General features: G+C 53.0%; 2 protein-coding genes across 2 annotated transcripts in view; one reads left to right on the top strand and one right to left on the bottom strand.

Moving 5' to 3' along the window:
• The window catches only part of POLE (DNA polymerase epsilon, catalytic subunit), a 61,671-nt gene extending 44,666 nt beyond the window's left edge, over nt 1-17,005 (bottom strand). Inside the window, exons 1-15 of the mRNA XM_044444308.1 lie at nt 16,602-17,005; nt 14,524-14,659; nt 13,844-13,924; nt 12,561-12,605; nt 12,013-12,105; nt 11,044-11,198; nt 9,902-10,043; nt 9,050-9,130; nt 8,345-8,452; nt 8,001-8,111; nt 6,946-7,031; nt 6,118-6,237; nt 2,709-2,841; nt 1,339-1,452; nt 570-782 (exon numbers count right to left, since the gene is read on the bottom strand). Of these exons, the coding sequence (XP_044300243.1) occupies nt 570-782; nt 1,339-1,452; nt 2,709-2,841; nt 6,118-6,237; nt 6,946-7,031; nt 8,001-8,111; nt 8,345-8,452; nt 9,050-9,130; nt 9,902-10,043; nt 11,044-11,198; nt 12,013-12,105; nt 12,561-12,605; nt 13,844-13,924; nt 14,524-14,659; nt 16,602-16,801 (1,818 nt within the window). The 5' untranslated portion in view covers nt 16,802-17,005. The remainder of the gene's footprint in view (nt 1-569; nt 783-1,338; nt 1,453-2,708; nt 2,842-6,117; nt 6,238-6,945; nt 7,032-8,000; nt 8,112-8,344; nt 8,453-9,049; nt 9,131-9,901; nt 10,044-11,043; nt 11,199-12,012; nt 12,106-12,560; nt 12,606-13,843; nt 13,925-14,523; nt 14,660-16,601) is intronic.
• A 173-nt stretch (nt 17,006-17,178) lies between these two features.
• On the top strand, nt 17,179-25,370 carry PXMP2 (peroxisomal membrane protein 2). Its single transcript, XM_044444357.1, has 5 exons — nt 17,179-17,344; nt 20,353-20,457; nt 21,817-21,979; nt 23,323-23,442; nt 24,882-25,370. The coding sequence occupies exons 1-5, from the start codon at nt 17,235-17,237 to the stop codon at nt 24,948-24,950; spliced, it is 567 nt and encodes a 188-aa protein (XP_044300292.1). The 5' UTR covers nt 17,179-17,234; the 3' UTR covers nt 24,951-25,370.
• Nucleotides 25,371-26,839: the final 1,469 nt, after the last annotated feature.

Raw genomic sequence — 26,839 nt, 5'->3', positions numbered from 1 at the left:
TTTTTGTATGCCGTCCCCTTGCTATATAGCCTCGGGACGGCTCACACTTTGAGATTATTTATATTCTGCCTTTCCTCACAAAAAGCCCAGGATAGTAACATACCGTGTAAGAGCAAGACATCCCTGAGGTCACAGTTCTGAACTCAGAAATACAACACACTGCAGTAAAGCCATGAATATGCGCACTGGGGAAGCAGAAGCTTCCGCAGTTCTGAAGCTCGGAGAAATAAAAATGCCTTTAAGTGGCACCTAAGTGACAGTCGAAATTCTACCAGAAAGCAATGCCGCAGGTGAGGTGTCACCACTAAGCAGGCCCCGCTACATGTGGCTACTCCACGGCCATGTTCTTCAAGGATACCGCAGGCCAAACTCCCTGCACTGATCTCAAATCCCACGTTAGCCGGTGCTGGGGAAAATAGCTGGGTCCCGAGCCACGAAGGGCCAGTCCTAACACCCTGCTCAGGCGGCCACACATACATCTGTTAACGAATCCCCACACTGGAGCAATGAGGGAGGCCCACGTCAGGGGCCGGGCAGAGAGGACGGGAGCGGTCCCTTGGAGATCCTACCATCTTAAAGCGGCAAGGGATGTCACTCCGGAAGACCCCGGACTCCAGCGCCTCCACGTGGCCCCCCACATACGTCTCTGAGTCGAGAACGTGCCCATCCTCCGTCAGTTTGTTGAACTCTTGCTCTTGCTTGTTGGGGAAGATGATGTTGGCATGGTAGGCCTGGACCATGAGCAGCGCCTCACACAGAGTCCCCGAGCCCTTTCGGAGCACCTACAGGAAGGGAAGCACAGGCTGCAGGACCTCTGCACCCCACAGGCGTCTCCTGATCCACAGGAGCCTTGGACGTGATCACACGTCCTTGGGAGTCAGGCCACCTGCATCCGCACAGCCTCCCTTGGCCGTGGCTCTCCAAGGCAGCAGGATGACTTTCTGCCAGGCCAACTCTGGCCAGGGCAACAAGCCCTGGTTAAACAAACCATGTGCTGGCCTTTCGTGCCACCAGGCCAATCCGCGCTCCTCCCCACTTCCTCCCATCTCGCCCCAGTGGCGGGGCACTTCCTGAACTGCTCTGCAAACAGCCCTGTGACAACTGCAGAGATGATCTCTTGGCAGAGAGCCCAGCCGGCTGCCAGGCCCCGAGCCGCAGCAGTGGCCGGGGGGAGGGCAGCGAGGGATCTGCCCACACACTGCCATCCGGCTGACAGAGAGCGCTGCGGGGAGATCAGCGAGGGCCAGCCAGTTCGGCCAGGGTGCGCCTCTCCGGTGCTCTTTGTGTGCAGGTCACCCGCGCCTCGCCACAGCAGAGCCGAAGCTCTGCCATGCGCACCTCATCTGGTTCCATTGGGATGATGGTACACAGGGCGAAGATGAAAGGGTGCACATACTTCATGTACATGTAGTAGGTGGCAACAGCATCAGACACTGAGTAGGTGGCCAGGGTCTGCAGAGGAAGAAACAGGGTGGAGGTGGCTTAACCCGCCAAGGGCCCGCCTGGTGGGTCCTGAGTATCGGGGAGCGGATATTCTAGTTAACGATTCCTTCCCACCCGACAAAATGGTCCGTGCGTCACATGCACAAACGCCAGCTAAGCCATCTGGTTAACTAGCAGCAGTGCGAACAGAAGGCCTGGGTGGGTCCGTGGCCGTCTGCTCCCCTGCCAGGACAGTAGCAGTGGCGGAGACTGTGCTCCAGGAGGAGGATGGTTTGGAAAGGATTTTCTGAGCTGAAGGCTAAGTTAACAGCACTCAAATAAAAAGGATGAATCCAACAGTGGCCTGGTTTTGTGGCATATACGCCACAAGTCAGACCAAAGTAAGGTATGGCGATGCGCCTGGATCTGGATCTGCCCTGCCAACCCTGGAGAAGCAGATGAGTGTAGACGCGACCTCGCCACAGCCAGGCCCACAGACTCTTGTCCAGAGGTACCACAACCCCTTGCCTGCCCACGGCAGCTTGGCCACCTAGTTTAATCAGCTAGGGCAGGTGTGGGCAACGTACAGCTTTCCAGGAGCTTGGCATACAATGCCAGTGATTCTTCACCATTGAAGAATGGTGGCTAGGGCTGATGGGAGCTGTAGGCCACAACATCTGGAGGGCCACCAGTTGCCCACCTCTGAGCTTAAAGGTTCTAGCAGCTCTGCACTGAAATGTAGATTAAAGAGAAATCCTCCTGAAGGAACAGTTCCTGGTATTGGAAGATGGAGGCTAATGGACTGAGCAGACCCAGACCCTGCGCCTGGAACAAATGGCAAATCAGCGGCAGTCCGGAAGCAAGAGAGGCAGAGCGGCAAAGGGGCAGCGACTGAGACCGCTCCCTGACCACACCACCACACCCACCACCCTTCCTCAAGTCTAAACCTTTACCAGAAATTGCCCTAACCTTTTAGATACAGAGAGAAACTAACTTGCAAGTGATTTTAAGTTGCAGCTCAACTGTTTTAAATTCTTTTGGAACACATTGAGATCCCGTTCCCAAGTTTGAGATGCAATCATAGCAAAGCGCTGCCGGCATGTTGTCCAAGCCCCTGGGACATTCAAGACTCGCTCCTGCCCGGGCTTCCAATTGCACAGCATCGGGAAAAATGCTTCCGGCACCGTGCTCCTTCCCCACGGCACTAACTGGGGGAAATCTGCCATGCACCCACGCTCAGCACAGACTCAACGCCTTGCAGAATTGTCGGCAGGGCCTGAAGTTACCTGAGGCTCCTCAGTAGCCATCCGGCACATCTCTTCAGGGTCTAGCTCCACAGGGTCATAGCCGAGTTTCGCCTTAGCTGCTGCTTTCAAGTTGTGGCTCCCCACTGGGAGGTAACTGTCTCTCTTGACCCACCTACCAACAGAAACACAGCACCAGGAGCGGCTGGTTACGGAATTAGAGGGGGCAGCAGATTCCACATGGGAACGAAGAAGATACCATCCGGCAGAAAAGAGCCGAGGAAAATAAGGAGTCAGAGCGATGAGCTGTGCGATGGCTTTTCACGCTTCCTGTGACCACGGAATATTTGCCTGCCTCTCCCCACAACCTCTTGCCTGCCAGAGAACTGCCTGAGGCCCGCTGTGTGCGGCAGGCAATTCTGGGGTGTGTGCTCAGTCCACGGTGAGCAGGGCTAGGCCTTCATGGCTGCCTGGCGCAACATGAAAGAGTGCCCTTAAATTCGCCTACCTGCAGCTGCACATTATAGGGCAAGATGGGCAGTGGGTGGGCCAGGTGCCCTTTCTGCAAAGCTTGCCCGCTTTCTCTGATTTTCCCCTTGAGGAACCCTTGATATTTGAACAAAATATGGTTGGGTCAAGGTCTTGAAAAATTAATATCCAGAAACAGCAAGAGACAGAATAATGCACTCACTTAAAACAGCCAGGAGTCTCAGCCAGGATGAAAGCCACCCCACAGCACAGCATTAAGAGGCCTGGCCAGGGAAAGGCTCTTTGCCTGGCACCAAAGGACCTCAGACTTGGCAGCAGGTGAGCCTCCCTGGGGAAAGCACTCCTCCCGTAGGATATCCTACACCAGCCTTCTGCCTGCTGGCTTGGAGACCCAGAAGACTTTTGGCTCTGGCCTCTTGGCAGAGCAGCAGAGGCACAGGACGGGGGAGAGGGCTGAGTGGCCAGGGGACAGGCGAAGGCAAGGCAGGAGCTGGGCAGGGGAGCAGAGGGCCAGGAGCAGCGGAGAGGAAGGGGGCGGGGCCAGAGGGGTGGGAGGGGCCAGGAGGGAGCAGGGGGCAGGGCGTCATCCCTTGTCTGCGTCCCTCGGCTGCGGCCCGGGCTGTCCAGAGACTCCCTTCCCTGAGACACAGGGGTTTGATTGTTTGTTTGTTTTGTTTGTGCTGTGCTTTGCTTTTCCTCCAATTTAAATTTTATTTTATCCTTGTGTGTGTGTGTGCGAGTGGGTTTTCATCTGGGAGAAATGGTCGAGAGAGAGGAACTGCAGGACAAACAAGGCAGGGGACCAAGGTAAGGTCTCGGAAGGGATCCCGATGGCGGGCCAGGAGACGGCCTTGGCGGGAGTCACGGGGGTTGCTGTCCGCTGCGAGAGCTGCAACATGTTCGCCCTTCTCCCCCAGGAGAGGCAGGGCTACACTTGCCCTCGGTGCAAGATGGTGACCCTGCTAGAGGGGGAGGTGAGGGGCTGAGGGCCGAGAGAGCTGTCCAGGCCCCCCCGGAGCAGCATCCTCTGGACAGAGGGTTGAGGGAGAGGCCACGGGAGCAGCAGCCCCAGAGACATGGAGGTATGTCACCCACAGGAGGAGGAGGCCACCACGGCCTCCTCCTCCTCCTGGCACCAATCTGCAGCTGGGAAACAGGTTCTCTCCACTTGGGGAGGCTGGGGCTGATGAGGCCTCGGGGGACCAGCAGGACCCCCAGCCTGAGACGCCAGGCGGCAAGGGGGCCACTGCGGGAGAGGCGAGGGCCAGGGCATGGCCGCCCACCAGCACTGGGAAGGTACGGCGGCGGGTGATTGTTGTTGGGGACTCCCTGCTGAGGGGCACTGAGCCGGCGGTGTGCCGCCACAACCTGGAGACAAGGGAGGTCTGCTGCCTGCCGGGCGCACGCATCCGGCATGTGAAGGACAGAGTGGAGCGTCTTGTTCGCTCCGGGGGTCACCAGCTGCTCCTGGTGATCCATGTGGGCACAAACGACGTGGCCAGGCAGGGTGTGGTTGGGACCACCAGGGACTTTGAGGCCTTGGGGAAGAAACTCAGGGAGCTGAAGGCCCACGTGGCCTTCTCGCCAATCTTACCTGTCCAGGGATTTGGGCCAGGAGGGCCTCCGAGGTGAACGACTGGCTTAGGGTGTGGTGCCAGAAGGAACGCTTCGGGTTCCTCGACCACGGCACTCGTTTTCTTGCCAATGGACTTCTGGCAAGGGACGGGTTACACCTCACGAGGATGGGGAAAAGGTCCTTTGGAGATGCTCTAGCGAGCTTCGTCTGGAAGACTTTAAACTGAGCCGGGGGGGTGGGTTCAGGCCCCCCAGGAACGTGTCTGCACTGGACAAGTGTGGGGGGAGGATCAGGGCTCCGGGAGCAGGGTTTTAGAGATACTGCAGGAACTGACAGGACTCCTTCAGAGAGGGGCCAGGTATTAGGGAGGATGGGAGGAAGGAGGAGGCTGGGAACTCCAAGGAAAGGAAGTGGTGGGAAGGAGTTGAGGTGCAGGTACACCAGTGCTAGGAGCATGGGTAATAAGCAGGAAGAGCTTGAAGCTCTCCTGGGAATAGGAGGGTATGACCTGGTGGGAATCACAGAAACTTGGTGGGATGAAAGGCAAGTCTGGAATGTGAACACAGAAGGGTATCACCCTTTTAGAAAGGACAGGAAGGGAAAGAGAGGTGGGGGCATGGCTTTTTATGTCAGGGAAGGGATAGGATGCAGTGCGATAGAATGCAGCACAGATGGGGATTCGGTAGAGGCAGTCTGGGTGGAACTTAGGGGTTTTGACAGGGAAAGAGACCTGACAGTGGGGGTATGTTATCGCCCTCCAGGTCAACTTGAGACCCTGGATGATGTCCTGACAGGCCAGAGTCTAAGGATATCTCAGGGGAGAGACACAGTAATTATGGGAGATTTCAATCTCCTGGATATTACTTGGGAGACTCACTCGGCGGTAACAGCCAGGTCATGTCGCTTCCTAGAAGCTATTGAGGGAGCATTTTTCACACAGAGGGTCCGAGAGGCGACGAGGGGGGGGAACATCCTTGACTTGGTCTTGACCAATAGGGAGAAGCTGATAGATGAAGTACAGATTAGGGGAGCTCTGGATGCGAGTGATCACTCCATCCTTTGCTTTGAGATCAGGGGACTGCGGACGGGCAGCAGGTCAAGCACTAGAAGCTGGGACTTCAAGAGGGCCAACTTTGGCCGACTGAAGGCCAGACTGGGGAAAGTCTCCTGGGATGGGTTACTGGAAGGCAAGGGAGTTGAGGAGGGGTGGATGGCACTCAAAAGGGAGGTTTTGGAGGCGCAAGCCTTGACGATACCTCTAGTCAGTAAGGTGGGGAGGCGGAGGAGAATGCCGCCATGGATGCGAAAGGAGGTGGTTAGAGGGATTAGACGAACGAGGAACCTCCGTAGGAAATGGGTACTGGGGGAAATAGACAAAAGGCGTACCTGAGGCAATCCATGTGGATGCACTGGGAAGCTTTGTATTCACCCTGGTTGTCCTTTTGGAACCCGATCTCCTGCTGCATATTCATTCCGTGAGCTGCCGCTCTGGCTTCCACAAAGGGCCTAGGGACAGAGAGCGCGCTCAGGACAAGCCACAGACAGTCTCCACGTTTGCGCTAGTTTTGCATGACAGTCTCGCCAAACCAGGTGCCCTCCAGATGAGCTGGACCACAACCCACATGATGCCCAGCCAGCATGGCCACTGGGGATGGGACGTGGAGCCCGACACATCTGGAGGGCACCCAGTTGGGCAGTGCTGCCCACTAGGATCCCCACGATAAGCCAGGCAAGCGGGGCCTGAAACACGATTCATGTTCTACTCGTACTTCTGCTTTGCAACCATTGGCTACCTTGGCACTATCTTTGGCGGAAAGGTTGGCCAGACGTTTAACAAGCACGTAGCCTGAAAGGCTGCCATGAGCAGTGCTCCTAGCCAGCCCCCCGCCTGCCCCCAGGACAGTCTGTCCCACCACTGCTGCTCCCAGCTCTTGGTCTTGAGAGAGGCACTTATTTTATTTATTTATTTATTTATTTATTTATTTATTTATTTAAACATTTTTATGCCGCCCCATTCGCCGAAGCCTCGGGGCGGCTTACAACAATAGAGACATTGAGACATTCAGAATGGTGGAATATGCAGAACGCTGCCTGAACGTATGTCTGTGTTTTTGTGCAAGAGTGGCTTTAGTCGTAATGAAATCTGCAGGATTCGGGGAGGGAGAGGCTTCAGGGCTCAAGGGGCAGAAAGACCCAAGTCGGCTGAATTCTCACCAGTCAAAGAAGTCTCCGTTGTAAGTCACCATGATAGCTGGCATGGTTTCCTGAACATGCTCAAACCACCGCTGAATAAGATGCGCCTGAGTTTAAGATGAGGAAGAAAACATGCGTTTGTGGATCATTATCGTCCATGACTGACGTCTTTGCATCAATGTCTCCAGTGACCGGAAACATCCCTGCCAAGGAAGCACTCAGGCACTCTACACCAACTTAAGAACGAACCTCTCGCATTCTGCACTCTGCTAAGAAAAGGTGCCTTTATCGGAGTGTTTTGGATGACTTTCTTGAAATAGATAACCTTAGTTTTGGAGAATGCTTTGGCTAGGATCCTAGGGATTAGCAAAGGTTTCATGGGATTGGTGGCAGGGAAGTGCAGGATATATGGAATCCCTCCCCCAGTCACACAAATGGAAAGCCCAGCCCAAAAACATTTGAGATTCGACTTGCTTTTCTAAAGTCCCACTTAGTCCTACGGGCAAGAAGCTTGTTTCTTTTCTTTTTTAAACCACTCTCAGGAAGGTTACTTCTGCCCAGGATGATGAATTTTACACTGCACAGCAAAACTACATACATTCAGAACACTCCCTCAAAGGTTAACAAATGGAGCCCACAATGTGGAACCACAATTCTGCTTATAATTTAATTCCCTTATTTCATTGACTTGTTGTTTAAGCAAACGGAGAAACAGGATTTGCAACTATATCAAACAGTCAGTCCTAGAGGAGATCAACCCCGACTGCTCTTCAGAAGGCCAGATACTGAAGATGAAACTCAAATACTTTGGCCATCTAATGAGGAGGAAGGATTCCCTGGAGAGGAGCCTAATGCTGGGAACAATAGATGGAAAAAGAAGAAGGGGACGGCAGAGGATGAGGTGGCTGGATGGAGCCACTGAAGCAGTCGGTGTGAGCTTGAGTGGACTCCGGGGGATAGTGGAGGACAGGAAGGCCTGGAGGAAAGTTGTCCATGGGGTTGCGATGGGTCAGACATGACTTCGTGACTAACAAGCAAGCAAGTACCCGTTAACTCTCGTCAGGAAGCCTACTTACCTCATCTGGTTCATTAAAGACACAGAAGGGGCCCTCATATTCTGGTTTGGGTGTAAACTCAAAATCTTCAATATCTTCTGAAACAATCTCCCGGTTTGTGATCAAGTAACCCTAGGCAGAAAAAAGTGAAAAGGAAATTTACTTGACTGAAGAACAGTAAACAGAGGTCATCTTATCAACCAATAGTCGTGAGATCTAATAAAGGAGATTTCAGTTTTATACACTGAGGATTCTAGTAAAGTCTCTCTAGTCTCCTTTTCTCCAGCTTCACTCTGCCATGCATAGCAGCATCTTTCTGGCTTGTTCTGCAGCCTCATTACAGGAGAGGGAACCGTGCCAGTCACCTGGCCATCAATCATGTAGGAGATCATCATGATCTGGTCTGTTTCTGGATCAGGAAATTTCAAAGGGAGTTTCGTTGTCTCGATGTCAAAGGCCAGAACAACAGGATCCTAGAAGGAAGCACACTTCTGAATTCAGAAATACAGGCACGACACCTCCTCACCCACACTCTCCGTATCCCCCACATGCCATCTGGCCTGGGGTGCTGAGCCTCTTTCAGTCCAAAGGCCAAATTTCACTGTGGAGGGGCTTTTGTGGGCTCCATCCCAGAAATAGGTGGGGCTGAACGCCAAAGGGCTGAGGACCAAAGCAACGACGATTCCAGTGGGTTTTGCCTTGAAGCTCTTCTTGGTGGCAATCAGGCCCAGGAGAAAGCATTTTAGCCTTTCACACGAGTAATAGAACTGAACTGAAGCCAGGAAACTTGGAAGTGGGGTGGGAGGGGTGGGCATGGCTCTCTGAGGAAGCCCAGAGGGCCGGCCTGAGTCCCCAGGAGGGTGTGATTTGGCTTACAAGCATGAAGCTCCACGCTCATGAATTAGCCTTTGCTAGGAGTGTTGCATGAAACAGTGCAGGCAAATGCGGGCCGCAGCCTGGAGGATGCTGTAAGAGCCTTTGCTCTCTGCTGGGCGCCACAGTGAACGAGCCGTTCAGTGATGAAGCCTCAGAGATACCGGCATAGGGGCTCTCCCCACAGAAATACTCACTGGCCGTTCTACCAAATCATCTCGACGTGTGATTTCTGGTGGGAAGCTGCTACCCCGGTGGCGAACATTGTACCAATGAGCCTGTCACAGTTAGAGGGGAATCCACAGTTACTCTGAGACGGAGCTTGCCCCCACTCTCTCACCCCCACCCCCAGTAACGCTATTGCTCCTGCGTCCTGCATCGCGACTGCTCTTTAATGAACACAAGTCAACGCAAAGGAAGCACAGGCCAAGATGGTGTCCACAGCGAGGCTGCTACAGAGCAAGAGCAGAGTGAAAGATCCTGTAACTGAGAGATGGGAGGCCTTGCGGGTGCAGAGAGGGGCTTCCAGGGAGAGCAGATTCGGGGAGAAATGATGCTCTGGGCTGTAAAACATCATTGGTTCCATCCTGCAGCTAACTGTGTGATCAGCCTTCAAATGATGCAACTTTTCTTTCCCAGGTTCCACAACTCTAAAGAACAAGTTTCCGTGCTTTTTGCAAGCAAAGCTTATAACAGGGACAGGTCAGAAATAGGGGCTCATTCACTCTGAACCGCAGAAGGGATCCTGGGAAAGGCACTGTGGCCCGATTAGGCGGCAGAAAGAAAGCAAGAACTCTTCCATCTAATCCTAGCAATTCTTTCCTTTAAGGCGAGTCCAAAACGGAGGGGCCGACATGTGCTTTCCAAGAAAAGCGTTCCGTCCATGTCACTTCCAAAGAACCTGTGCATGTTTATACAGTAAAGTTAAGGAACGTGGGGGGAGGAGCTGGTGCATGCTGAAATTCAGCATTGCCACGCTGCCACACTGCACTACAGCCTGCCTGGGGCCTGTCCCTGGGCATCAAGGAAGGGCCCCCTTCCCCACTTACCACGTGGATCTTCAGGTCGATGGACAGGCGGATATGGTAGGGCACGTCACACTCCCGCATGTCCACTATGTTGTCCATCTGGTCTGCAGTCTTTCTGGAGGCCTCCTCCTGCTTATGGCTCAGGCTGCTCCCGGCAAGAGCACTGCAAGGCCAAGAGCAAGCTCCGTTTGCACGTGGGCCGCAGAGCCAATTAAAGCACTAGTCCACCTTCCTGTGGCTTCTTCCCACACTGTTTTGGTAACGCCTGGACACCAGAACCACGTATGGGGCGCCAGAACCATGTTACCATGCGCCAACAGCATGGTACCTATCTGAAGGTCACCTCCCAGCAGTGTTTAGATACTGAAACTTATGGGTTGTGCGTATGACTTGCTGCCGATGTGGAAGAGACCACGTGGTTCCTACAGCCAAATGATTCTGGGGCAGCACGGGAAGAGGCCCCATGCAAGTGGCTTCTTCCAATGCCACTGCAGTGACTCAGCCCTCAGAACATGGAGAAAGCAAAAGGTGGGTGCAGTGGCCATGGCTCTTTCTGCTCCAAAGAAAAAGAGCAGGAAAAAGCAACTGAGGGGTGACCCCTTCCAAAAGAAGATGCCTCTGTGCTTCTAGCTTGTAAAGGAGCATGGGAGGAGTCAAGAGTCTCCTTCCCAAGTGAGATAAGTAGAAGCACGGATAATTATATGTGCACAACAGAACAGATCAGGCAGCACAAATGCTTCTGTATAGCCTGAAGTGCCTGACCCTGCCTCATTTCGGAAGCTAAGCAGGGTCAGACAAGGTTAGAATCTGGATGAGAGCTGCTTCCTGCACTGAGCAGGGGGCTGGACCTGACGGCCTTCTAGGTCTCTTCCAACTGTATGATTCTATAATTCACCTACGCGATAGGTAATAGAAGAAAGCAAGTTTTATCAATGTATCAACCGACTGATTAGAATGAAAAGAGAAACACAAACCACAGAATAGGAAAAGAGCACAGTAATCCCCCATAAGACCAATCAAGCACAGCTCATTTCTAATGAGAAAGAACAGAGCTACGACTGGTCTTTTAAGGGCAACTAGCAAAGCCCCTTCTTGCATGTTACCTTAACTCAGTTCCAAGGCAATTCTGCTGGGAAGCAGATCCAGAGCTTGGGATACGCTACCTAGCCAGCATGGTGGTGTAAGTGTCCACAGCTTGATCCCGTTCCCTATTCTTCTTTACAGCAGGTGTGATCTCCTTGCGAACTTTTAAAAGGTCATCCACAGTGTTGAAGGACAGTTTGATGTAGTTCCTTTTCAGGCCAACCAGATGATTTGGCTACAAAAAACCAGGGTGCATTAAGTAAAGATGGCACGCCTCAGAGATGCACTGGGCATGTGCGGAAGAAGTGAGACTGAGGTGACACAACAGCAACTGATGTCCAGAAGCTAGTAAGAGAAATAGGTAAGACAAGTCACATTACGCACACGCCCGAGGTGAGGCAGGAGAGAGCAGGGAGTACGAAGCTGTCTTGTACAGCCAGTGGAAAGAAAATGGCATAACAAGACAAAGCACAATCACCGGAGTGACTCTGGACTAGTCATAGACTCTCAGTGCAACCTAACTCTCGGTTGTTGTGGGGATTAGACTGAGAGCAGCAGTAGGAGAATAATGTGAGCTGTTTCCGAGTTCTTTGACAGAAAAAAGGCAGGATATAAATCTAATAAATAAATATCCACCCTGTCTGTGCTTCCTAAATTGACCCAGGTCACTGCTCCATCAAGGCAGTGCCATTTAGTCTAACCAGCGGCTGCTTCCGCCACCCCGTGTCCCGTGTCTCTGGCAGGACTTCTTTCTCCACACCTGCCATACAAGACCCTTTCAGCTAGATTTATAGGAACCAAATTCGGGCCCTTCTGCATGCAAAGGAGGGGCTCTCCTATCTCTGACCGATAGACCCTCCCCATTAGCCAAGATGCGAAATAGAAAGGATCTGCATGCAGCAATTCTCATGCTGCTGTACACAGAGATATGAGCAAGCAGCAGCCCGCAGACAACTGCCTCTCCAGGCCATCGCTCCTCCGCCACGGCTTTCCTAAGGATGCAGGGTAACAGTACCTAAACACCGCAGCAATCGCACTGAATTCCTCACCAGGTCCAGATCCTCTTTGGGTACAGTGTCCAGTTTTGCTATTTTGCCTTGGAACTTCTTGGCAAGGAAGGACGACACTTCTTGATCACAACCCTAAAAGGATGACCATACATGAGGGGGCTAAGAAAAAATGCTCTGCTAGAGTTGAAGGACGGTAATCATGGGCAAGCTGTCATACAGGGAAGATTGCCTGCCATTGCTGATCTCCTCAATGAAGTCCTTACACTTTTCCAAGAATTTCTCAGGGTTCACAAGAAAGTTACAGCACTAGACCACATACCAGGCCGAGCAGCCATCAAGTCAAAGGCTTTCAGCCTGCTCCATGTCTTAGCTAAAACTTCTAAACAGTGCAGACCTAACCATTTCTACACAGAAGTAAGATCAACTGAATTCAGTAGGGCTTAGGTCCAGGTAAGTGAGTACAGGACTGAAGCCTAAAGGCATAGTGCTGTGTGCCCTTAGGCAGGAAAAAATCCTACAGCTCCCAGGATGCTGCAGTCAGAGTTGAGTCTATTCAACTGGGGGATTCGAGAGGGTTTCATACTAACCTTTTGAGTTGCAATGTAGAAGTAGGGCTTATATGGCAGCGCCACCTAGGAAAGAGCAGAGAGTGAATCCTGCATGACTCTGCCTCACAAGAGCAGAGCCCCCTTCCTTCCACATGCTTAGCAACAGCATGCGCTTCTCTGCGCCCTGTCAAAACAGGAACGCATCCACGAGGGAGGCAAGAAAACACTTCTGCGTTCTGTCTGCGAATTCGTTTCCATGGAACAAGAAAATGGTGGCAGAGAACAGAATTCTGCAGGCACAGTGTCATTTAGAGGCAAAGAGGTTAGAGCACATCAATTATACTGGTGTCTTAGAAAGTATCCTTGTTCGTAAGACTATAAGGCAGTGATGGGAAACCTTCGGACCATGGAAATCTTGAGCATGGTCACTCCTCCTCCCTGCCCAAAGGGAAAGGGGGCGGAAAGGCAGCTGATCTGCTCTTCCAGGCACCACCAGGTAGCTTTGCCCACCACTCTTGAGTCCTAGCTAGGACAGCAAGCTGCAGGTGAAGCTGGCACACAGCACTGCTAGCACCTGGAGGCACCTCCTTTCCAGGCACCCACTCTGAGTTCCTGGAAAATGGGGCAGGGCTGTAAGAGATGAACGGAGAATCAAAGGACAACCCCACTGCATTTGTGATTCCTTCCGTCTCAAGTTGTACGAGAGACCAGCATGGGAGAGCGGTGCTTTTCGAGCCTCCCATGATAAAAGAACTCTCCCTGCGTGGGCCTGCTCTGCAGAGGGGCTTGGCTCTGGCCAGGCCTCCCCTGAACTGAGTGCCCAGCACAGAGCATCGCTCCGCAGATACACTGCAAGGAAGCTCTGTACAGGCAACAGGGCTGCACTGCTCTTTTACAAGCCTGGCTTTTCACCGTAATTTGCTGTGAGGCTGGCCCTGCACAGGAAAACTGATACTTTAGCATGTATGGTTTTCTTCCAAAGGGCAATTGTTCTGCTAGAACAGTTTACTAGTTACTAGTTTAAAGGAGGAAGATATTTCTGCTTCAGTTTTATGTGCTCCTTGAACCCCAGTTCAGTTCAGCTCTATGACAAGGACCCCTGGCTTTACATTATGGAAGTGAGTGCGAAAAGACAGTCCGAAAATCACCAGTCACATAATGCGGGAGGGGAAAAGGCTGATTAATTCAAACAGCCAATGAAATGCCAGCAGTCTTTTACTTATCCATCCAATTACCTCCTGAAATGTTCAGAATGTTCTTCAAGTTGCCCGTATTGGTAAGTTTCACACCCTATAGGCCCCTCTCCTTGCATAGGTACTCACCTTAAACCTACTTCCATCCTCCTGAATGAAATAATAATCCACTGCACTGACCAAGCGTTTATTCTCATCCAAAATCTCTGTCTAAAACAGAAAAGGCCATCGAGAGCAAGCAATGAAATAAACAATGCCAACACCACGACCTCCTATTCCGTATCTCTTATGATGGAGATAAAAGCAAACAGATTCTTAATGTCATGAGTGGCACAACTGCTTCAAAACAGGCAATGAACCCAGCTGTTGCAGCACTGAAACAGCGTGTCCAGACAATGGATAATGACCTCCCAACTAATATCAAACAAAAGCAATTTGTTTCACAGCATATATTATCATGACAGGCATATGTGTAAGCCTGCCATGGTTTTACAACTGGAGCCTCAGGGGGAGGGAGATGGGCAGAAAAACTGCAGGAGATTAAGAGCAAAAATAATTTTCTGCCTTCACCCAGACATCTGAAGAGCACAGAAGAGCACAGAAGAGCACAGAAGAGACATCTTATTCATCCTCCATATTAAACTTTCTGAGTAAACTATCCTAGAATGCCTGCTGGGCATCGGCTCCCCAGCAGTCTGTCAGATTAGAGAAAGTCCCCGTTCCCACGGTAAGCGCGAGGAGAAATACATTCAAGCGTGCTCAGCAAAACATGAGCTCCAGACACTGAGGGAGAAACGGGGGGTACCCACTGGATGCATGTTGATCAACCACCCTGTCCTTTCTGCAGGTTCCTTCATCCTCTCAAATCCAAACTGTGCATCAATCTTGTCTGTCCACTGGCTGCGCTCCAAGCGCTTAAGAGCAGAGGTCGAGGAGCTGTCATCCCTGTGGCAAGAGAAGGCAAGAAGCTGCAGCATTCCACCTGCCAAGTTGTAAAAACAGCAGAAGCAAGCACTCGGGAGACTGCAGGGGAAGCACCTTCGTGACAAAAGCTAGCAGAATGTCTGTAGCGAGGGACACATGTAGGCCCTGACTCTGCAGCGAAGCTGCAAAATGAGACACAGGCTGCAAAATACAGCTTCTCACAACTTTCAAATCCAATTGCAAAAAAAATCTATGACTGTTATTATTCATTATTTGATTCATTTTATATAGCACGATCTCAATATGCAGCATTTCAGAACAGTGGGCAATGCTTAAAATCCTCATTCACCTCTTGGAGCCAGAGATTAATGAATGAACAATGCCTCCTCTACGCTCTCGTTCAGCCTTTTCCAGCATAGGGCCTTCAGAGGCATTACAACTGCAGCTCCTAGAATTCTCAACCAGCAGGGCCATTGACTGGGAATTCTGGCTGTTGCAGTCCAAACATGTCTGGAAGGCACAAGATTGGGGAAGACTGCTCTAGTTGGCATAAATTTCCCACTGGATGGACCCAGGTTTGGTCATACTTAGAAGAGACCCACTGAAATTGGGAGAGGTTACTCATGGCTCCCCATCAACTGCAATGGATCTATTCCAAGTATGACTAGATCTGGATCCAACACCATGCCTCCAGGAGAATAGCATCCGAATTGTCTATATCCATTTAATTAATAGAAAGCACAGTGCTTAAATATCACACCTTTCCTTTTCATCTCCTTATTTGGTGCTGTGGATTTCCATTTGGTGGTGACATTAAGACAGGCCTTCTCCATGGCAGTGCCCACCCTGTGGAATTATTTCCCCTCTGTGGTATGCCAGGAATCAACACCAACCTAGTTTATGCATTTATAGAAAACTTACCTTTTTGCTTTGATTTTCCTTGAGCGAAGAGCTGCCTTTAGAAAACGCTTTATTTATTGCACTGTGCTCGTTTGCAAATAGCTTTGGAATTTATGCAAATGACAAGAGCTTATTAACAGAAAACTAACTGGATGCAGAAATACCCCGCACATTCACAGGCTTTGTTAATTAAAAAGACTGAAGACCCCAGATTTTGGTACCTTACCAACTGTTGCCAAATAAAAGCTAATGAAGCAATGCAACAGTATAATGCAAGATCAAAGCAATAGCTCATTTTAAGGATGCAAGACATTTACGCTTCATATGTTCGGAGGTCCACAGAATATTTTTTAAAAGAAGTCTGATCACTGCTCCATCACTTTCATTGGCGAGGGAGGGACACAGATTCATGGATACCCTGTATTTGCCATTCAATATATATGCTGAATAATATGCATTGACAGCAGCTCCTGGAAGAGATAGAAATGCTTTCTGCTCATCCGCAAAGGCATCCGTTCATGACAAAAGCTGGGTGAATCCCAAAGTGTTGCCAAGAAAACATATGCTGCACATACACATAGAGTATCTCACAGGTTAGTAAATAAGGACCCTATACCAATTTAAACAGAAAGGAAGTTCTGTAACTCTCAGTTTGCCCAGGCCAGAGTTCTGACAAATCAATGGTTACAACTTTGCTGGCTAGGCATACTGGGAGTAGTGGACTTTTCTGCATCTAAACTTTTGCCTTAACAGTGTTTCTAGGAAAACTGAACCTTGCTCGAATTTATACTGGAATTGCACTCTGCACATGCTCAGAGAGCTCCTCCTATGATTTTAAAGAGAAATAAATCCCTGCCAACGCTATTCAAGTGTCAAGAGAAACTTATTCTGCGTACGCTCCATTCCGTCGCGAGGGTGCTGTTGAAAATACAGTCTGCGCATGCTCCAAGGACCACTGCACTTAAACCTCCATCACTGCCCCAGCTCGTTCCGCCAGCGGCGAGAACGCACTCTGCACATGCTTAGGGGCCTGGATTTGGAAATAAAAAGCGCCCTTCCTTACCGCGGGGCCTCTCCCTCGCCATCTGCCGCAGGGGTGTCGGTTGCCCATCGGCGCCTCCAGCTGTTATATCCGCCGCCGCCCCTTCCCTTCCTCTGCGCCATCCCGGCAAAGCTCCGCGGTCGCCCGAGCCTCTTCACAGTTTCGCGCGCAACGCGCCAAGCCTCGCGAGATCCCTCCGAACGCGCGCGGCTGCCTGTCATCCATGCACCGCCCCACGATCCACCGCCAATCACGTTTCCGCTCCTGGAACCGCCCCTTTCGCTTAACCATGGAAAAGGGTTCCCCGCCTCAAAGGCGGCTCTACCTTCCCCGGGGTCTGTTTCTCCGCGCCCCTCAAAGTGATTGACACGCCCACTTCCGCCCCTTCACCTTTCTTCCTTGTGCCAGCGACACTCGACCGACTTCGCAAACCCTCCGCCCAGCACGCTCCCTCTCGCAACCAATGGGAAAAAGCGCCCGCCCCCTCCCGTGCGGCTCCTCCCCTTGCTCTGATTGGCCGATGGATGGGCAGCGCCGGGAGGGTGGGGCCGCCTGGTGCCGGGAGGCGCCCGCTGCCCGTGCGCGTGCGCGCGGAGGCCCTTTGCCCTCTTGTCCCTCCCGGAGCGGCCGCCGCGCCGCTCCTCTCCCCGCGCGATGTCTCCGGTGCTCTCCAAGCCCGAATCGGGGCCGCTGCCCCAGAGGCTGCTCGCGCGCTACTTGCTCCTGCTCCGCCTCTACCCGGTGCTCACGAAATCCGTGTCCAGGTGCGTGTTCGGGGACGAGCCCGAGTCGGGGAGGCTGCGAGCCAGAGCGCGATCTAATCGCGAGTAAGGCCTCGACCCCGCAGCCCAGCCCCGGGCGCGAGGGCGGCGAGCAGGCACGTGCACGTGCTCAGAAGCGGGGCCTCAACCCTGCGCCGCTTAGGCTGAGGAGAGCGAGATCCGCCGAACTCAGTGTGCCTTACCCCCGAGGAAACATCCAGCCACTTCCGTGCACTTTGCTGGATTCCTCCTTGGAGGGCCCGATCCCTGCTAGGCACAGTTGCTTCCCGAAAGCAGCTCCCGCTGAATTCTGAGTTAGGGCAGGAGGTGCGTCCCCAATAGTTTCTTTTTAAAAATAAAGAGCTTAGTGTGCAAGTCGAGACGGTGGAGGCGCCCAGCTCCCTATATTCCCTGGGGCATGCATAGGATCGCACCTTTACTGGGGCTTGCGTGCACCGGAGGTGGCGGAATGCGTGTGAAAGGGACCTCCTGGCCCCAAACAACTTAACTTGGAAACGGCCCCGGTGGATCGTGTATAACTGAAGTGTCTGGCAAGTTCCACTTAAGATTCCAGCAGAAGTGAAATTTAGCAGAGTCTGCTCAGCCGGTTCAGCCACTTGATCTGCTACAGCGCAATTTAGCACTGCATCCTTGCAGCCTCTCCTTAAGCCCGTTCACGGAGAAACAAGCCCTCACCGGAGTGAGACTTCCTTCCAGATGCCTGTCTGCAGTAGCCTTCCCCAGCCTGACAGCCTTTCCTATCCTTCCCAGCCAGCACTGAGGAGTGGATTTAGTCTGCCGAATATGCTGATCTGGATGCTGGAGGGTTTGCCTTGCCCTCAGTTATTGCTGTGGTTCCCTTGCGTATGTGTCAGCCAGACGTGATGCCTCCCAAATTGTTTGGACAAGTCCCATCATCCCGTAACATTTGATCTTACGGTTTATACTCTGCTGTTGCCCCAAATATACTCGTTTATATTCATTGCTTTTTATTGTGAATTTTGATAATCAAAACAAAATAAAAACACATAAAAATAAAAGCGTTGCAGTTTTCTTGCATCAGATTGGACTGTATCCATTACAGTACAGGATCCTGTGATATAGTTGTGCCCCTCAAGGATAATGCTTGATGCATCTGATGAGGGGAAGTTGAGTTCACTGGCTGGTTAGTCCTTATTTTTACCTGGATCATTCACAGTCATCAGTCAGTTCTAGAAATCTGGGAAGGGAAATGTTTCTCCACAGATCTGGTATCTGGATAAATTAGATACGAACTGGAGCAGAACAAACAATTTCACATACAGAGGTTTTAAAAGGATGTCTCTGTTGAAAGCTTCCAAGTCTCCTTTGGAGACGGATGGACTAGGTTGGAGCTGCCCCAGAAGTGCAGTGACCCCCTTCGTTAGGAGGTCAGCCTTCCTCAGCCTTGTTCCTGCCGGAAGTATTGGCCTTCAGCTCCCATCAGCTCTCACCAGGATGGTCAGTGGCAGGGATACTGGGAGTTGTAGTCTGAAGCATCTGAAGATCGCTGTGTTTCTGAAGGCTGCAGTAGGCCACGGGCAGTTGGCAAAGGCTGCTAAAGGCTTTTGGCTGAGTTAGTAGAATCCTGGAGTGGGAAGGGTCTTTGGAGGTCATCTGGGCTGACCCTCTGCTCTGTGCAACTGGGCACTGCAGTGTGGCTGCAGCATCTTTGCCAACTGACCATCTAGCCTCTGGTTAAATGCCTCCCGCAACAGAGAACCCACCCCCTCCCAATGCAACTTATTCCCATCCTGGCCATTTTTGCTCTTAGGAGATTTCTTCCACCTGCTTACCCTAGCGCCGCACTCCAAAGCGTCAAAGAACAAGGCTGTCCCATCTTACCTATCTATTTATTTATTTTTATACTTGTATGTAGCTAACTATTCCAACAGGAATCTTCTGCATGGCAGCATTTCAGATGTTTGAAAACTGCTCTCACAAGGTTAAAACTGCACCTTTTAACCTCTAGGCCAAGAGCACAAATTTCTGCCACCATTCCTCATATGGCTTGTTTTCCAAACCCCTCACCATCCTGGTCACTCTTCTCAGGACAAGTGTTCTTAAAATGTGGCACCCAGAACTGGGCATAGGCCCCCGTGTAGCTTGACCAATGCAGAAGCAAAGCTGTTGTACCACGAGTCTCTAGTGTCAAGTCCAGCCTTCTTCAGCCCGGTGCTTTCCAGACGGTTTGTAACACAACTCCCATCACCCCCAGGCAGCATGTTCCATGGCCATTTGTGCATCTTTCTAGTCTGGCAGGGTGATGCATTGTTGGCACATTGAGTGAGGCAGTGATGTTCTCTGAAGCGGCAGAGCTTAGAAACGTGTCCCCCTGGCTGGGCAGGTGTTATGCCGGAGGCTGGAGTGATAGTCTTGGTTGCGGGTTGCAACTCACAGGTTGCACTGGCCCATTAGGACTAAGCAGGCAGCACGTTTTTGAAATACCAGAGACTGGGAAGAAGTGGGGCTTGTAGGCGTCTCCAGCCGATCTGGCAGGCTGGATGCTGGTGCTGCACCAGATGAATCTTTGCTCTGTTCTTCTGCTCTTAAATCAAGGTCAAAGTTGGAACTACAGGCTCGTGATCTCTAACCCACCACTTTATATGCAATTTTTTCCTGAGGTTCTGAGCAAGAGGTGCATTTAGGAAGGTCTAGCAACACAGGGAGGTCTATCAGGGATATTTCAGGACTGTTTCCTGTCAGTGGGTGGGGGATTGCAAATCGGAATTGCAGGTCGCATACAAGTAAAGCAAATTTCCTGCATACAGAAACAGCATCTCAAGGAGGACTCCTTCCTGACATGTCGGTTTTCAACGGGCAGGTAACATAATCCTCCACAGGTGGGAGATGCTGTGCTCCTGCTGTGATGCCGGCTGGCCCGGTCCCTCGGCTTGGGGCTGCAATTTTTCCTGGAGTAGCTCTTCTTGTATCATCGCATTCTTCTTGTATCAAGGCTCTGGAGTCTGATGCTGCCTCTTCTCCTCCTGCAGTTCCCTGCTGTCAGCTCTTGGGAGTCTTGTTGCTCAGATCATCGAGAAGAGACAGAAGAAGGGAGGCTTGGATCTGCGGGGGCCCCTGAGGTTTGCCATCTATGGGTACGTGTAGGGCTGGGAAGAGAACCTGGAGGGACAGGCCTTAAGGTGGCGCCACGGCAGGGCTGTGCATGCTGAAGTCCCGAGGCTTGATGCCCGACATCTCCAGCTGGGCTTGAATCTCGCCTGTGAGCCTGGCACAGCTGGCACAGCTGCTACTGCCAGTCCGTACTGACTGCGCTGGACTAGGTAGCCCACAGATGTGACTCCGTGTGGGGCGGCTTGAGATGGAGCTGCTCTTTGAAGGTGGGCCCAAGCGGCCTGTGGAGCGTGTGTCGAAATCGGCCTGCGAACGGCCTGCAGCAGGCACGCTCGCTCGCGTTGCCTTCTGGGAAGGAGGGCACGCCTTGTTTCGTGTGTAACCGCTACCATTGGGCTGGGGAATGAGAATTTCTGGTCCAGTTCAGGTGAGGTGGCAGCCCATGACAGGTTAATTGTGCTTGGCATGCGCCATTCAGCAGGATAAATATGCAGCCACTAACTGGGGCCTTTGCAGCTCATTGTGTGTCTGAACTTGGCCAGAGAGGGTTACTGAAGGTTTAAACAGCCCACAGTGTGTTTTAGGGTTGTGCAAAGGTTGTTCAACCCTTGAATAACCCTCACAGTTTGGATGACGCAACACACTGTGGCAACCTGTAATGGCAAGCACTTGAGGGTTCGTAGAATCAGACAGTTGGAAGGGGCCTAGGAGGCCATCGGGTCAGCCCCCTGCTCAATGCAGGACTCGGGCCTCCTTTCCAGATGCTAACCAGGCCTGACCCTGCTTAGCTTTCAAGACTAGTCAGGATCAGGCACTTAATGAACTCACAAGGGGCCATTGTCTTGTCTGAACCAGGCCTGTGTGCGAATGTCGCCCTCCTTCCTTGGTTCCAGATCTCTAGCACTTCCTTGCCTGCCTGCCTGCCTGCCTGACTAAGGAACAACATACCTGTATTTTCCAGCCTCCATCATTCGTTTTCTTATCGCTAAGCCTCCGCCTCCCGGTGGAGGTCTCCTCTCGTGCAGGCTTCCCTGAGATACGCGCCCTTTCTACCTTCTGTCTGTTGTGCCTCCGGATTGTCTCCTGCGGCCCCACCGCCTGCCGGGGCCGCCCCTCCTGCCTGGCTTGTCGGCATCTTCCTTCACTGTGGAGCTCAGAAGCAGACACGATGCTCAAGACGGGGCTCACCAGTGCCGGCTGGAGGGGAGCCAGGACCTCACATGGTGTGGAAGCGACACGGTGCGGCTCGGCCAGCAGCCGATGTTGGAGGGATGTTCTCTGTAGCCAGGGCAATGCGGCTTGAGGCTCGCTTTCTTGATTTTGGACCTGGTTCTGTAGAAGAGGCTCTTGACCCGAATGTTCTGTCCTCCCTCTGTTGCCAGGTTCCTGTTCACGGGGCCACTCAGTCACTACTTTTACCTGTACCTGGAACAGCTGATCCCGTCGGACGTGCCTTTTGCGGTCGTCAGGCGCCTTCTTCTCGACCGCCTCGTCGTTGCTCCAGCCTTCCTCGCACTCTTCTTCTTCGTCATGAACTTGTTGGAGGTAGGGGGGCTCCGCGTCTGGCAGGGGCTTGCAGCCACAGGAGGGATGTGGTGGCAAGGGGCTCGGGGCACTTTGGGGTGCGTCATTGACAGGAAAAGGCAAGAGGTTAACGGGGCTGCTCAGCCTGCCTTGCGCAGTCCATTCCTGTGTTGCTAGACCCAATTCTGGCTGTGGCAAGTTTGAGAAAACCTGGGCCGTGTCCCCGGAGATGGGCAGGACCGTTGGGAAGCCTAGAGACAGTCCTTCGGGAGAGAAGTCAAAGGCGTTGGGTACATGTCAGCTCGGAAGGGATGTTCAGCAGGGGACAAGAACCGTTTCCAAATCTCTGAGTGGCTGTTGCCAAGGGTCAGATGGGCTGCTCTTGCTCCAGAGCAGGCTTTGGCAAGCTGGTGCCCTCGTGCTGCGCTGGATTGCGACTTGCACCCCTGCAGTGTTTGACTCGCTGCAGCCGTGCTGCTTGCGGAATTCTGCTCCAGGGAACGGGACCCAAACTCTGTGGGTTCAGATGATCAAGCATGGGAAACAGGCTGAATGTTAGGAGGGCCTTCCTGCTTGCACGACCCACTGGAAGTGGAACAGGCGTCCTTGGAGTGTGATGGGCCGTCCTTCAGCGGGGTTTTAAAATGGAGGCCAGGTAGCCACCTGTTCGGGAAGGGCAGTTGCGGCAAAGGGCAGCACCGTGCGGGCTTTCCGTTGTTCATTTTTTGACCTCATTACACCAATTGTATATCCATTTCTAGATAGATGATTCTGTCCTCAGTTCAACACAGTCCTATTCTTTGGAGAGGCTGTGTGGCACAGTGGTTAAAGCATTGGGCTCGTACTGGGGAGAGCCAGGCTCTAGTCTCCACTTGGCCCTGAAGTTCCCTGGGTAGTTTTGGGCTTGTCACTAATCCTGAGCCTGGCCTACCTCAGAGGGTTGCTGAGGGTAAAATGTAGAGGAGGAGAAGCACAGAAGGTGCCTTGAGCTCCTTGGAGGGAAAGCGGCGGATGCAAATGCAGTCAGTGTTTGGTTTTGGAATGGGATGCCGGTGAGGCTGCCCCCTCTTCCTCTGTGACCCTCCCTGTAGACTGTGCTCACCTGGGGAGGCTCTGGAATGCCCCCCCAACCCACCGAGGCCTGTGGCTCATTTGGGCAGTGTGCCCCAATCCCTCCCGTGCCCCATGCTGAGCTCTGTGCCCACCAAGCTCCGCTCTGCTTCCAGATCGTAGGTTGCGGTGCCCGGTTTGCAGAGGCCTCCCGGGAAGGGACACCGCCCCCCCCCCCAGTGGCCCAGGTGCGTGGAGAGTGTGATGCGACGCAACGGTTGTGCTGTTCTTGGTTATTGCCGTGTGTCTTTCAGGGAAAGGGCGCTTCTGCATTTGTCAAGAGGATGAAGTCTGGCTACTGGGCAGCCCTCAAAATGAACTGGAAAATGTGGACGCCAGTCCAGTTCATCAACCTGTATTATGTCCCGATGCAGGTGAGCAGCTGGCTGGCCCCTTCTCGGAGCAGCTCCCCTTGGCAGGGGGCCTCTGTGGCACTTCCCCCGTCCTTGTGGGCGTCCGGTGCTCGCGCACATTTTCTAAGCAGTGTCTGCACAGCTTGGGGTATGTGGAGGTAGTCGCAGTCCAGCCTTCCTTGAGCTGGTGCTCGGCACACGTGTGATGCTGCAATTCCTGTTTCTTTCTTTTGTCCTTTTTCCTTATGTATTTATTTTTCATTTATTACCTATTTCAATGGCAGCATGTGTGACTGCAAGTCCCATCTTTCCCAGCCACTGTGGCCAAGGGCGTAAGTTGTAGTGCAGTGCATCTGGGGGGGCCCTACTCTGGGAATGTGGCCTATTTTTGAAGATGAGGCCAGTTTGTATAGTGGTTAGAGTACAGGTCTGGGACTCTGGACACCTGGGTTCTAGTCCTCCTTCAGCCACAAAACATCCCTTATTTATATATTTCTGAGATTTACGTCCTGCCCTTTTTCTTACAAAGAACTCAGACCTTTCCTCCTGCACTCAGTCTTCTCCCCATAACAGCAACCCTGTGAGGTAGGCAGGGCTGAGAGTCTATGATTGACCCAGAGTCACCCAGTTGGCTCCATGGCTGAGTCGGGACTAGAACCCAGATCCCCTGAGTCCCAGTCCCATGCTCTTAACCACTATACCTCACTGGCGCTTACATAAGAAAACAAATATATTATAACAAGTAAATGAAGTTTGCAGCTTGGCCAAAGCTAGCCGCAGTGAGGTTGTGCAAGCAGATTCTCCCTCGCTGTAGAATAGTTTTGTTCTCTGCGATCATTCAGTTATTAAGACTGGGGATGCTTTGGGGTTCTGCTTGGTCTAAATATTGAACTGACCTGATTTATACTCCCCAGACAGATATATAGAATTCTTTCTACAATTCTCTTTTTGATTCTCTGATTTTGTGTGTGGGGGGAAAATATCTCCAGGAACGCACATTTTCATGCAGCTGAAAAATTAGAAAGTTGCTGATTGCTGTGGAAGCAGGATGGAATGGTGGGTACCCTGCACCTATACCTGGAGGATTCATTTAGCCAGTGCGGCTCATGACAGTTGACCAGCCGTCCTTTGTGTGTTCGCCTGAGCTGGCCTGGAAGCGCTCGGCTGGGGGCTGCCCACCCGCTCCTCCTTTGCCAGGGGCCGCCCTGAGGGGGCCTGCGAAGAGCTCGCCTCTCAGCTCCAGCTTCTCCCCGCTGGTGTCCTCCAGCCATCTGGGATGTCAGCTCCCATCGGGGCAGATGAGGAGAGTTGCAGCCCAATGTTTCTGGGCGGCTCCAGGCTGGGGAAGGATCGCCCTCAACCCGCACCTTTCTGAAACAAGCCAAGAAGCGCCGCTTCCCTCTTCCCTGGCCATTGCTGCATCCAGCATGATGTCTGTCGCCCTCTTCTTCTGTCCCCAGTTCCAGGTCCTCTTTGGCAACCTCGTGGCCCTCCTCTGGTTCGCCTACCTGGCTTCCATCAAGAAATGAGCCCCTGGGCAGCCGCCCTGGGGAGGAAGCCGCACGTGGCCCCGAGTCGTCCTCTGGCGGGGGAGGCAGGCAGCCGCAGGAGCAGCGGTGGAGCTGAGCAAGCCCCCACGTGGCAGGGCCGGGCCCGTGGCCAAGCGGCAGCGGTTGCCTGCTCCCTCCGGGGCCCGCTGCCACGGGGCCCCCGCTCCCGTCATCCCCACCGTCACGATTAACACTGCTTCTGTACATCTTGTATTCGACTTTTGCTAATGCGGCAGCAGGTAAAAATGCCCTTTTTCAAATGGTGCTTGGTAAAAATGTGCGCTGGGATCAGGGAAACCGGCATAGGCCATTGGTCTTGGGTGTGCTCTTTAAAAAGTGGAAATAAAATAAAGAAAGCCGCCTTTCAAAGGATAAAATAAAATGGCCTTTTTGTGGGGAGCCGCCTGGATGCCGCTCTTTCAGATCTTGTGCCGAGAAGCCAAATTCTGCCTGCTCCGAAACGATGCGGGAGGCAGCTTGCATCGTGCGCCCTGCTTTGCACGGCCTACTTTGATTTTCTGAAGCGTGGGAGGGGCCAGGAGGGAGCAGGAAGAAGCCCCCCCCCGATATGGGGCGGACAGGGGGCAACCCTCATGCGTGGCTTTGATGGCATTGCCTTCTGGCTCCTCCTCCATACTGTGCATGCCTTTCCCTCTGCCCCACAACAGCCCTGCAGGGTGGGCTAGATTCAGGGAGGGTCTGGCTCAGTGGCGTTTCCCTTCCTGCGATTTCCGGAGAGGGCAGTGCTGAGCCATCTCGGCGTGTTGTGCAACGCTGCCAAGAAGATGATTGGCGCTGTATGTGCCAATCTGCCTCTCCCGGTGCCCAGAGATGCTTGGGATTGTAGTCCGAAGTGCCCGGAAGGAGGCAGGTGGGGGGGAGCTGTGCTAGCAGCAGACAATTCGACACGCAGAGCCGAATCGCCCCACTCAGCTGCGTTCTGGTCAGCATGTGCTGGAAAGCAGAGTGGGAGCAGAGATGACCCCTCAGACAAGATCAGCCCTCCCCAGCGCCAAGCTTTCTGGTGTGTTGGGTTATGACTCCCATCGTCCCCCAGCAAAAGCATGGCAGATGATGGTAGGCATAACCCAGCACACCTGGACAACTCCGGATTGGGAAAAGCTGCCCTAACATGCAGTCCTAACACTTCGTTACTTTAGAAGTCTTACCACCCCCGTCCCCCTGTGTGTGTGTGTGTGTTTGCGTTTTTAAACCAGGCATTAGTCCCTGAACATGTGAAATAGTAATCAGTCTGCCCCCGGATTTTATTTATTGATTCTATTTCGAGCCGACTTCTCAGCTCCCAAAGCAGCTTATAATTAAAACCCACTGTGCAGCTGTTAGGGAGGGGGCACGTTGGGAGGGGGCAGAAGCACGCAGGCGCACGCGGGTGGGAGAGGAGAGGAGAGGCCTGGGGTGCTGGCCTTCCTTCTGCCTGCCTCTTGCTGGAGCCTGCTGGGTGGGCGCATGCAGCCCCGCAGGTCTGAGCGGACGCTGCTCGCTGTGCAGTGGCAGAGCCGGTCACGATCCCCCGGTGCACCGCCCCGGAAGTGCTCATTCCGGTGAATGCTTTGGGGCGGGGAGAAGCAAGGCTGTGGGGTGCGGAACCTCAGTCCCAGAGCCGGATGGGTTCCCTCTTCCCCTGGCCGTGCCTTCGCTCTCCCGCCCGGATGGCTTGGCAGTCCCGCGGCAGTTCTGCCCCCCCCCCCCACTCTAAAGGTCGGGATCCCTTGGCTGAGGTGTGGGGTGGCCGGCTGCCTCCTTCAGGCTGCAGCTTTTGCCTGTGGCTCTGCCCCAGGGGGCTTGCAGCCCAGAGGCCTCCTCCAGGACAGCTTCTGCGCCACCCTTTATCTGCGATGGACGCGTGC

Source organism: Varanus komodoensis, unplaced genomic scaffold (assembly GCF_004798865.1).
Source record: "Varanus komodoensis strain SLA01 unplaced genomic scaffold, ASM479886v1 scaffold44_3, whole genome shotgun sequence".
NCBI lineage: Eukaryota > Metazoa > Chordata > Lepidosauria > Squamata > Varanidae > Varanus > Varanus komodoensis.
The sequence above is the reverse complement of the archived record's forward strand: the minus strand, read 5'-3'. Positions and strand labels throughout refer to the sequence as shown.